This window comes from Engraulis encrasicolus, chromosome 22 (genome assembly GCF_034702125.1).
Source record: "Engraulis encrasicolus isolate BLACKSEA-1 chromosome 22, IST_EnEncr_1.0, whole genome shotgun sequence".
Lineage (NCBI taxonomy): Eukaryota > Metazoa > Chordata > Actinopteri > Clupeiformes > Engraulidae > Engraulis > Engraulis encrasicolus.
Window position 1 is genome coordinate 11455740 of NC_085878.1, and position 12500 is coordinate 11468239.

Consider the following 12500-nt stretch of genomic DNA (forward strand, 5'->3'; position numbering starts at 1 on the left):
GCCCTGCGACAGCAGCTACACCACTCCCAGCATGCATTGCAGAGCGTGGACACAGAGCTGAAGTCCTGCAGAGAGGAGCTTAAGGCACAGGTAGGCAGCAACATAGTACATAATGTATCCTGATGACCATCACTTGAAGTTGGCCTCTTTGTGCAGATTGGCCCACCGGCCGACCCGCTCAGTCTTCATCTGCTACATCATAACAACAGTGCTACAGCATTACTGACAGGTCATTACAATTTTGGTTACAGTAAGGTTAACATCGGCTCTGCACAAAGGGATTAATGCAAACCTTAAATGATAATGTTCAGTTCCATTAACAATCATCAGAAGCATGTGCTTATACAATGAAAACTCTATTTTCTAATGAATTTAAATCTAAGTGTTTTTTTTATTTGGCTTTGATTCAACTTACACACTCTGACATGAAAGCAATGTTGTCATCCAAACAGTTGAATAGGTTACGTTGATTACACTAAGAGGGGCATACTATGCAGAGCGTTTTTTGCCTAAATAATTAGTATAGCCTAAGGGTTTGTAAAATAAAAGTGTTTTATTTATTTTTTTAAATAGTAAAAAAATATCTGTATACATTTTTGGCATGTACCTAAGGTTCCCTCAGATCACATACCATTAATTTGCACCAAAAATACCCCCAGCCGTAGAGTACATACTTCCTCTCCTCAGGCATGATAAACCAACCCACTAAAGCACCCGGCGTCTCTTTTGGAACATACATTAACCATATAAAATAACAAAAAATGCATTAAATCTGTACATTTGTATGCCCATTTTTGGGTCTCCTCCATGTTTCCCATCCTTCTTTGATATCCTGAAGCTTTATTCCATGCTGGATATGTATTGATCGGAGTTGTATATACAGTATGTATACGTGGGGGTGGTGCTCCTGCTTGGCCCATGGCATACTGAGAGCTTCTCCCTGCTGGGAGAACATGGAGATGAGTGCTCACATGCAACACATTTCTATGTGTGTGTGTGTGTGTGTGTGTGTGTGTGTGTGTGTGTGTGTTTGCTTGTGTGCGTGCTTGCTTGTGTGCGTGCGTGCGTGCCTATGTGCGTGTGCTCTTGTTTGTGTGCGTGCGTGCATGTGTGCAAGTGCACCCGTGTGTGTGTGTGTATGTGCGTGCGTGTGTTTGTGTGTGTGCGCGTGTGCATGTGTGTGTGTGTGTCTGTGTGTGTGTTCTTGCCTGCGTGCGTGTATGTGTGCGTGCACACGTGTGTGTGTGTGTGTGTGTGTGTGTGTGTGTGTGTGTGTGTGTGTGTGTGTGTTCTTGCATGCGTGCGTGCCGTGTATGTGTGCATGCGTGCTCGTGTGTGTGTGTGTGTGTTCCTCCTCCGCTCCACAGGAGACCCAGCGTGAGGCTGAGGAGAGCAGGTATACCTCGCTCAAGGCCGACATGGTCCAGCTGCAGCAGCAGTACTCCTCTTGCTATTCACAGGTAAGAGCATCCTCAACACACTCAAACTAATGTGCCATGCAAAGCTGTCATCAGTCTATTACACTCTCAGCTTTAATATGTTTTCCGTCATGTCCACTCTGCAGATTTGAGCTGTACTGTGCTTCTACATCATTCTTAATTCTGTGTCTGTGTCTGTGTGTGTCTCTGTGTGTGTGTGTGTGTGTGTGTGTGTGTGTGTGAGAGTGTGTGAGTGTGTGAGTGTGTGTGTGTGTGTGTGTGTGTGTATGTGTGTGTGTGTGTGTGTGTGTGTGTTAATATTGTGTGTGTGTGTGTGTGTGTGTGTGTGTGTGTGTGTGTGTGTGTGTGTGTGTGTGTGTGTGTGTGTGTGTGTGTGTGTGCGCGTCTGCGTGCGTGCGTGCGTGCGTGCGTGCATAGCTGGTGCAGGAGGAGCGGCATGTGTCTCGTCTGAAGTGTGAGCTGGCGGCGGTGGGGGAGCAGCAGGTCAGGCTGTCGGCCCAGGAGTCGGAGCTGAGCATCCAGAACGAGCGGCTGCACACCCAGCTCAGCCTGCTCACCCACAGGCACAGCAGCGCCCAGCAGGAGGTACAGCACCACACACACACACACACATAACCACTCTCCCTGTCTCTAGCACACATACACACATACACAGACTCTCTATCTATCTCTTTCCTTCTCCCGCTTTCTCTCTCTCTCTCTCTCTCTCTCTCTCTCTCTCTCTCTCTCTCTCTCTCTCTCTCTCTCTCTCTCTATCTCTCTCTCTCTCTCTCTCTCTCTCTCTCTCTATCTCTCTCTCTCTCTCTCTCTCTCTCTCTCTCTCTCTCTCTCTCTCTCTCTCTCTCCCTCTGTCTTTGTATTGTCTCTCTCTCTACCCCCCTCTTTCTCTGTATGTCTTCCACCGCCGCCCTTCTCTCTCTCACTCTCTCACTCACTCTTTTGCTCGCTCTTCTTCTCTCTCTTCTCTCTTCCGTTCTACTTTGTCCTTTTCAAACTATCTCTTCTCTCCCTTATTGTCTTCCTACAGCACCCCATCTATCTATCTCTTTCTCTTTCTCTCTCTCTCTCTCTCTCTCTCTCTCTCTCTCTCTCTCTCTCTCTCTCTCTCTCTCTCTCTCTCTCTCTCTCTCTCTCTCTCTCTCTCTCTCTCTCTCTCTCTCTCATTCTCCTCTCCCCCCACCCACAGCCGAAGAGCACAGCACAGCACTCAGGGGCTACTGTGGAAGATGAAAGGCCTGACCTGACCTCTCTCACCTCTGCCTGCCTACAATATATTCTACAGATCGGGGAGCAGGGCGTACTTAACTTACACTTAGCTCCAGCAGTCCATCACGCTGGCATGGCCCATATCCACACCTGCTGCAGCCAGCAGAGAGCGAGAGAGAGGGGGGTAGAGTAGAGTAGAGTAGAGCGAAAGGAAAGCCTAGGCAGACTGAGAGAAACAGAATGAAACAGAGAGAGAAGGAGTGATAGAGACAGAGAGAGAGATGGAGAAAGAAACTCAGAGATTAAGGTTCAGGGAAAAAAAAACAATGGAGCGATGTGGTAGGGTTGGGAGCGAGTGAGTGTGGAGGATGGATGGTGCTCACTGTGGTGGTATTGTGTTTATTTACTGACTCTGCTGTGTGTGTGCGCGTGTGTGTGTATGCGTGCGTGCGTGCTGCAGGTAGCAGGCAGGGATGAGGCCCTGCTGAGGGTGACTGCTGAGCGGACTACAGCACAAGAACGCCTCAAGAACACGCAGGAGGAGGTGAGATCCACACCATCCTACACACACAATCACACACACACACACACACACACACACACACACACACACACACACACACACACACACACACACACACACACACACACACACACACACACACAAAGAAACGTACACACCCACACCCACCCACACACACACACACACACACACACACACACACACACACACACACACACACACACACACACACACACACACACACACACACACACACAAAGAAACATACACGCACACACACAAAGAAACATATACACACACATACAGGGCTCTGCAAGGTAAGACGCTAGCTTGGGGGGTCATTGTACCTGTACATTGTACCACTGTCATAACAAGAGCCTCAAAAAAGCAGAAAGGAAAATGCATAAAAATTGACTTGCTAGCTTCCATGAAGCTAAAGTTCAGCCGTCATTTTTAAACTCCGCTCACTACTCTAATGTATGTTTAGGACTTACTTTTATGCCTTAACAACAGCCTTCCTTTGCTAATTTTCCTGAAGGTCGTTTCATAATACAGAACATAATGTGTTTATTTTCAAGGTTGTCCTCATTATATCCATACGTTTAAAAAGGTCTTTGTTGACCATGACCATAATAATCAGCGGTAATGCGTTACATGACGTTGAATAGCAAGTGAAAAGGGTGAGCCCCGACTCAATGAAAATGTCTGACTCCCAGTAAAACGACAGGGTTTGTATCGCGACAAACGGCGGACTGTATCAAAAGACCTTTTTAATGAGCTGCAGCATTGAGGCAGCAGCAGCAGCAAGCAACCTTGAGGGCAGAAAAACCTTCAAACGATGACGACGTCTCACACAGACGTTGATGGAAGCAGTCTTGGGAGTAAGACGGCTGAAGTGAGGGGGGCGGCGGGGCGGGGATGGTGGTGTTTCAGAATGGCAGGCAGCTTTACCCTAATGGGGCCCACTAAGCAGTGCATGATGCATCCCACATCATGCTCTCCCTGGACATTCAGCAACCCACCTGGGTCCCGCTTTAAAGGGAAGGGTCAAGGCTGGTAGGCCTCCATGCTTATAGATGTGCATGTCTGTATGCATTGTTACGACCTGGCTCGTGACATAAGCCGCAACATAAAAATGGAGACACACAAAGATTTACAGGTCAAATAGAAATCTTTTATTTACAATTGAAATAGGTCTAGGGTATGATTTAAGTGTGGTGCAGCATGGTATGGGCTGAGTGAATGGGTGCAGTGCATGTCAGTGAGTGGAGAATGGAGGCACATAGAACAAAGGGGGAGACAGACAGAACAGAAAGTAAGCGAGATCAGAGAGAGAATGGCCGTGTGTCCGCACACACGGCCTAGGAGTGCCTACCGGAGTGGAGCAGAGCTCCACCTTTTAAGCAAGGCACCGCCCAGGTGCACCCAATGATTGCAATTAACCCACCTGGCACCAGCCTTGCCCGTGCACTGGCTAGCTAGCACCAGGAGGGGGCCTACAGGGTCGTCACACCTCCACCCATAAAAAGAGATTTGTTTACAAATCTCAAGAGAAATCAAACCAAAGTAGGAACACACTAAACTTCCTCCATCCTGGCGCCTAGGAGGAGAAGAGGTCTACAAAAACAGAGTTAAACAAAATAATCAAAAATGACACGTCTGAACAGCGCATCTGCTGATGATCTTCAACCCGGGTTTACAGCTGATGGTACTGCGGTCAGTCAATTAACATTAATCATAAATAAAGTTAAATGGGTTAAACCAATAATGCTCAAACAAAATCCGAAATAAAGACCCGAAATGCACTTCTACAAGGACAAAAATCATTAGGGCCTCCGACATTTCCGCTGCATTCACCACAGCGACACATTCTTCATTTTCTGGTTTTGGTCTTAGACCAATCGAAATATCTCCGAACACCAGAACCCAAAGCAACAGTAGAAATCTCACAATCCTATGAGGAACCATGTCAACACCTAGGGGTTTGCTTAGTTCAACAGGCGTACCTGAGCATTCCCCACCTTCAAAATCACTAGTGCAGAGCTCCCCTGTTGTTGGCATTGAGAGATCGCAACTTGTAAGCTCTGGTGTGACTTCCAAAGCAACATCTTTACTAGGATCTCCATTCCCAGAAAAAACATGACTGATAGCCTTTTCAAGCAAAAGGTCAAGATCAGTTTGACAAACCTGGTCACATGTCAGTGCAACTTCAGCTTCAAGCATCACAGCAGTTTGGGACATCAGGTCAGCATTACTCCACACCTTACTTCCAGCCAAGTCATTACCAAGGATGAATGATACACCAGGCACAGGGAGAGATGGTAGCACCCCAACTGTAACCGGTCCAGACACTAGTTGAGAATCTAGGTAGATGTTATGTAAAGGTACACTGATTGAACTCCTTCCAATACCTCTGACCAAAACATGAGATCCAGTGGTAGTAGCATTAGATAGTGGTAAAGTTCCAGCTAACAAGAAGGACTGTGCAGAACCAGTATCACGGAGTACATGAACTGGCACACTCTGCTTCACTTCCGGTAAAGACACAGAACCATCACTAACAAAAGGGCTGTACTCGTCACCTTCACCATTAGTAGCAAGAAGAGATATTACACTACTCATCATACCAGAATCTGGCTGTGAGCAATGGTTATCAGAGGATATCAAATCATATTTAGCCGTTTTCTTGCGAAGGATCAAACACTCAGACACCTTGTGTCCCAACTCTCTACAATAGAAACATCTCACTTGACTTCTGTGGCTAGGAGAGTTACTGGGTGAGCGTCTAGATTGACTAAACGAGTGAGACTGGTACTGACAATCATCTCCACCTGCTGGATATGGCCTACTCCTTGCAGGATTCCTCACAAGATTTGGATGAGCAACACGATGGCCATTTGCAACATGTTTGTGTGTAAGCACATATTTATCCACGAAAACAGCAGCCTTATCCAAGTTCATTACCTCCTTCTCACTCAGATGCACAGCAACAGACTCAGGAAGACAGTTAATAAAATCCTCCAAAAGAACTAGTTGTTTTAACTCCTCCCTGGACTCTGCCTTCTGAGCTCTGCACCACTGATCAAACAAAAACTCCTTGTCTCGAGCAAATTCTACAAAGGTTTTGTCATCTGGTTTCTTAAGGTTTCTGAACTTTTGGCGATACGCCTCAGGGACTAGCTCATACGCAAGTAGGACAGTTTTCTTGACTACATCGTATTGCTTAGCCTGATCGTCGCTCAATGCTGAATAAACTTGCTGTGCTTTGCCACAGAACACACTTTGCAACATTAAAGGCCACATTTCCTTTGGCCAAGCTAATGTGGTTGCCACCCTCTCAAAATGAGTGAAGTACCGATCAACGTCTTTTTCTGAAAAAGGTGGGACCAAACGAATATTTTTGCAGATGTCAAATTCAGGGGAAGATGAGGTCTGAGATGAAGCCTTTTTGGTTAATGCTTCAATCTCCAGCTTTTTCATGGCCAGGTCATGCTCTCTACGCTCACGCTCTTCTTCATATTGTAAACGCTGGAGTTCCAGCTGATGAGCATACTCTAACCGTTTAAGTTCAATCACCTGGTCCAATTTGCGAAGCTCTACCTCCTCATCAAGCATGTCAACACCTTTCCCAGCTTCCATAGTCTCCTGCTGCAATTTTCCAACTGTGGGCATTTTTAACAATTAACCTGCTCAACAGAATCCACCTGTAGTCGTTAGGTTAATTACCAAAACAAATGAGGCACACAATAGACACAGCAAAGTCTAGCCACAAAACTCGACTCAATATGCTTCAAATTCAGTAAACTAACAAAATCAATCCACTATGCCATTTGTCCTCAGTAACATAGCACACAAGGTAGTTTACTCAAAGCCAAATCACCTGTTCTCATTAACAGCCAATTACCATCACCTGCCTGCAGCAGAAATCACAGCAATCAACTTGTCTCCACAACAAAGTAAGCCGAATTTAACCAGCCTACACGTTCGCTTGTGCAGCCCAAATTACTGAAGCTACACAAAGAAAGAGTAACGGCACTCAATATAAAAAATTGGCAAAAAGCGACAAACAGCGAACGCCACACATTCTACCCTACACTGCACCACAAGAACAAAATTTAATCACACAGGTTAAGCCAAAAATACCTCCCTCACATCCAAGTGAACTTTCTTTGTTGGCTGTCACAGATTACCTGTGTCGTCTCTTGGTGTCCTCAACTTCACAGAAAACTAACTGGCCTAGCTAGTCTTCCAGGGCTTGCCGGCCTCGGGGCGACTGGTTAACGCATGAACTCGATGCAATACAAGATTGCACGAAGCGTGCCCCCGACAGAAGTACGAGACTCCCGACCAGGATTACCCCTAAAAACAAAAAAAAGCAAAACAACAAACAGTGCTTCGTTGGAAGGGTGTGACCCCAGCTGAAACACTCTTCCTAAATCACCAGAGACAACGCTACCACAACCAACAAAAGAAGCTCACCTGAATGTAGGTCAGTCTATGGTCTCGTTTCACCACCTGCACCAAATTTCGGACGAGGCCCCAATTTATGTTACGACCTGGCTCGTGACATAAGCCGCAACATAAAAATGGAGACACACAAAGATTTACAGGTCAAATAGAAATCTTTTATTTACAATTGAAATAGGTCTAGGGTATGATTTAAGTGTGGTGCAGCATGGTATGGGCTGAGTGAATGGGTGCAGTGCATGTCAGTGAGTGGAGAATGGAGGCACATAGAACAAAGGGGGAGACAGACAGAACAGAAAGTAAGCGAGATCAGAGAGAGAATGGCCGTGTGTCCGCACACACGGCCTAGGAGTGCCTACCGGAGTGGAGCAGAGCTCCACCTTTTAAGCAAGGCACCGCCCAGGTGCACCCAATGATTGCAATTAACCCACCTGGCACCAGCCTTGCCCGTGCACTGGCTAGCTAGCACCAGGAGGGGGCCTACAGAGTCGTCACAGCATCGATGTGCGTGTGTACAACATGCTTCTTTCGGCCCTCGGTACACGCATAGGTTATAGGTGTGTGTTTGTGTGTGTGTATATGGGGCTGCGTGCATATGCCTTTGTATACATATGCATCTCTTGGTTCAATGCACAAGCAGTTAAAGAATAAAGTATGACTCTGTCGTCTCTATCTTTTTCTTCTTCTTTTTCTTTTCTTTTTACAACCGAGCTTCTGGTTGTCTCTGCGGAGTTGTGCACAGAAACTTTTTTTAGAATAAACCTGTCAGTGGAGAGAGGGAACACGCCAGCGCGTGTTTTATTTATCAGCTCCCAGACTGGTCAGTTATTTGTTTGCCTCAGTGTCCCAGTGTGTTATAAATGGGGATCGGCCTGTCACTTCAGTGCTCAGAGGATGTTTAGACTTCCTTGAAAGATTTTTTTTTCATTATTTATTTCTCTTTCCCCTCTTTTTTTCTCTTTCTCCTTGTCTCTTTCTCTCTTCCTCTCTCTTCTTCCTCCTCTCTCCTTCTCTCTCTCTCTCTCTCTCTCTCTCTCTCTCTCTCTCTCTCTCTCTCTCTCTCTCTCTCTCTCTCTCTCTCTCTCTGATTCTTTCTCTTTCTGTTCCCCCCTTCGCACCTCCACCTGTCTCCTTTTTTGGTAGTGTATTTTCTTCAGGAGGGGGGTGTGTGCTAGGTGAATAATGCATCTGAACCTGGCTTGGCTTGCCGTGCCGCCTTTTTTTATCATTAGCATGCAGCCCCGGTTATCTGCAGAATACTTACGAGTGCTGCTGAAATGTTTGTGATGTTATTTATTTATGTCGCCCTCTCAATTATTCATTTGTTTATTTATTCATGGCAGAACTAACTGCAATTGGAAAATGCTGAAGGGCATATGACCCCCACCATCAACCTCACACATCCCCCCCCCCACTCGTACACACACACGCACCCCTGCCACAAGCCCCAACAGCAGCCCCATCCCGCCTGATGCCCCCCCCACCCCCGTCACCATCCAACAACTCCCCGCTTCACCTCCCTCCACACAAAAGGGGCTGGGGTGGGGGACATCAGGCTTGTTTGTAATTGCTTCACGTGGCATTTCCTGAGACTCATGGGGAAATGTCATTTTAATCCGAGCAGACGGGTGCAGAGAGAAGATGGAGGGAAAGAGTGAGGAAGAGAGAGAGACTTAGGGAGGGTAGGAGAAAGGGAGAGGTGGAGTTTGTTTGGGAAGAATGAGTTTATCTCTTTGGGTTTCTTCCTCTCTTTTCTGTCTTTTCTCTATGGTTGTGTGTGCCTAAGTCTGTTTGAGAGGCAGAGAGAAAGAGAGGGATACAGAGAAGAAAACAGAGAGAGAGAGAGAGAGAGATCATGCTTTGCAACTTTTCCCTTTAAAGAAACACTATGCAACTTTTTCATAGTCATGAAATGGCTTGGTACTCAAGATTTTGCTTGACTGACCCGTAATGGGGAAAATGGCAATATTTCCATCACCGCCTAGTGCTCCTGCTCCGAAACAGCACTTGCAGTTTTGCCTGGCGGCGCCGCGCCTTTTGTTGTTGTGCAATTTGTGGCCGCTAGGGGCGTCTAGATTTCTATGCTGTATGAGCGGAGCGAGACCTATTCCTTCGTTTGCTAGCTAAGCAGCAGCCAAGGAGGTCTACATAAGGCAGCAGCTTGCTGAAAGCTGGCTACTGGCTACTGGCTAGCTGATTGTAAAATATCACGCTGGCATGCAGTGAAAACAACGAATGGGACTGCAAATAAATCACGAGATAATTGAGATGAAAGGTTTGGACAGGCAAATAAATCGCTTGTGTGAACATTGGAAAAGGGCTTCAAACCGGAGAGAGACGAACGCCAAAAGATGGGGATTTTATCATTCATTCACTACACTGGGATGTATGCATTAGCATTCTCAAAACCCACGCCACCTCGTTTAGTTTACAAATATACACAAATGTATACGAGTTGAAATCTGATGTCGCACATTTTATTTGATGTCAAAGGACACAATCAGTCGAGCGAGGCTAAAAATATATGTTGTTGCCGATCAAGAGGAGACGAAACGTGATCTCTAGTCGGCATATGGATGTCCACTTTCACTTTCAACACCACAGGAGATAAAACCGCGTCTTGTCACCTCGACTTCGAAATCGTTATTGTGACAACAAAATAGCCGTTTGTTTCCTCGTTCTTCTAATGTAGGCTACAGGTACTATATAGTTACTGGAAATGTGAAATAAAGACGGGGATATCTGCCAAGAACAAGTGGATCAAATAATGTCCATCTGAGGGAAGTGCAAACATGATTGCAGTTGTGTGAAGTGAATTACGAAGCAGCCAACTCATAAGCAAGGGGGGAATCTCACATATGATAAAGCCCCTTAAGTGGAGAGAACTGAATGCAAGGAAGGGAATCTGGTTAATTACAGAAGACAACGAAATTTAATTCACACATAGGCCTAATCTCGAAGCCAATGTCTGTCTAATTTAGTTCAATGCACATTTTCAGCAGAACCACTAGAGGCCGCTATAAAGTTGTTTATATCTATGTGTTTATGTCAAAGTTGCATAGGATCGCTTTAATTCCTACCTCTGTGATGAGGAGGAGATGGCGGACTAGACATAGCGGGGCCAAACATGCACTAATATGACAAGGGATCAAATAGGACGTGCACAAACGGGGAGCTACATCAACACTCGTCTCTGACACCCGCCAGCAGACAACAACACACAATAAAGCGAAGGGCCCTGATGCCACAGTGCATTTGGTTTGGGGGGCTCCTCTCTGCGCTCCTCTGACTTCCTACATTGCCTTCCCGCTTGCTTGCCTGCTTGCTTGCCTGCCTGCCTGCCCGCCTTGGTTGTCTAATTATACGGATGGGAATTGGAGTTTAATTTCACACTTTTGCGCACACGCGCAGTAATTAATCCTGCCGCGTGATAAAGTCCGGCAACAACATTAATGCTTTGTGCGTGTGCACGGGGCCGCGGATGGCGCACCTTCAGTTGTTTGTTTGTGGTGTTGTACTGTATGCTGCGTTAGGCCCAAGGGCTGTTTTGTAGAGCACTCATTCTCTCTACATGCTCGGTACCTCTTGTCTGGATGTGTGTTTACATTATGATATCTGTGTTTCTGTGTATGTCAAATGGTGCGTGGGTGTGTGGGTCTACTGTGTGTGTGTGTGTCTGTGTGTGTGTGTGTGTGTGTGTGTGTGTGTGTGTGTGTGTGTGTGTGTGTGTGTGTGTGTGTGTGTGTGTGTGTGTGTGTGTGTGTGTGTGTGTGTGTGTGTGTGTGTGTGTGTGTGCCAAATGGTGCGGGGGATTGTGTGTGTGTGTGTGTGTGTGTGTGTGTGTGTGTGTGTGTGTGTGTGTGTGTGCCAAATGGTGCGGTCTACTGTGTGTGTTTGTGTGAGAGAGTGTGTCTCTAAATATGTCCTTGAATGTGTGCGTATGTGTGTGTGTGCGTGTGTGTATCTGTGTGTTTGTGTTTTTGTCCAGCTGTCGCAGTGGATGCAGGAGTCTCAGTGTGTGCGAGAGGAGGTGTTGAAGCTGCAGGAGGAGGTGTTGAGGGCCCAGGAGGAGGTGAAGAGGAGCCAGGAGGAGCAGAGCCAGAGGGAGAAGACCCAGCACAGCCAGCAGCTACGACTGCAGCAGCTGCAGGAGGAGAAGGAGGACCTACTCACACAGGTCTGGCTGGGGCTCCATCACATACACACATGCAGTTGCATAGACAGACAGACACACACACATGCCCATGCACATGCACATGCACATGCACATGCACATGCACATGCACACACCTGCACCCCTGCACCCCTGCACCCCTTTACCCACAGGCAATCCAAAACACTGCGGGCAGACAAGCCAAAAAAAAAAAGAAAACCCAAGATAGGCAGACAGGTTTGTTGCAATACCTGGCCCAACCCCCTGTGGGGGCCCGGGTAACGACTTCAGCAACACTCATAGACTGACACAGACACACACAAACATAAAGGTTCAGACAGAAACAAGTCCAGCCATGAGGACCTTCTCACACAGGTCTTTGTGTCTTAATAGTTAATAGTCACATTGACCAACATACACACGTATACGCACACACACAGACTGACACACAGAATGCTGCACAAAGGCTTCCGGCCCGCCAGAGCTGCCTCTGACCCTCAGCTATAATCCACGTGCCTGGGAAAGGTGCACAGACACACCGCAGAATGTCTGTCAAACTCATATACACACAAGCATGCACTACACACACACACACACACACACACACACACACACACACACACACACACACACACACACACACACACACACACACACACACACACACACACACACACACACACACACACACACACACACTCATTCGCACACC

General features: G+C 46.9%; 1 protein-coding gene across 2 annotated transcripts in view; it reads left to right on the forward strand.

Annotated features, from left to right (window-relative positions):
• The window catches only part of LOC134438509 (centrosome-associated protein CEP250), a 209862-nt gene that overhangs the window by 144777 nt on the left and 52585 nt on the right, over positions 1 to 12500 (forward strand). For both annotated transcript variants that reach the window (XM_063188086.1, XM_063188087.1), the window contains exons 15-19: positions 1 to 90; positions 1368 to 1460; positions 1857 to 2024; positions 3106 to 3189; positions 11624 to 11812. The exon at positions 1 to 90 is cut by the window's left edge and continues 90 nt beyond it. In XM_063188086.1, the coding sequence (XP_063044156.1) occupies positions 1 to 90; positions 1368 to 1460; positions 1857 to 2024; positions 3106 to 3189; positions 11624 to 11812 (624 nt within the window). The remainder of the gene's footprint in view (positions 91 to 1367; positions 1461 to 1856; positions 2025 to 3105; positions 3190 to 11623; positions 11813 to 12500) is intronic.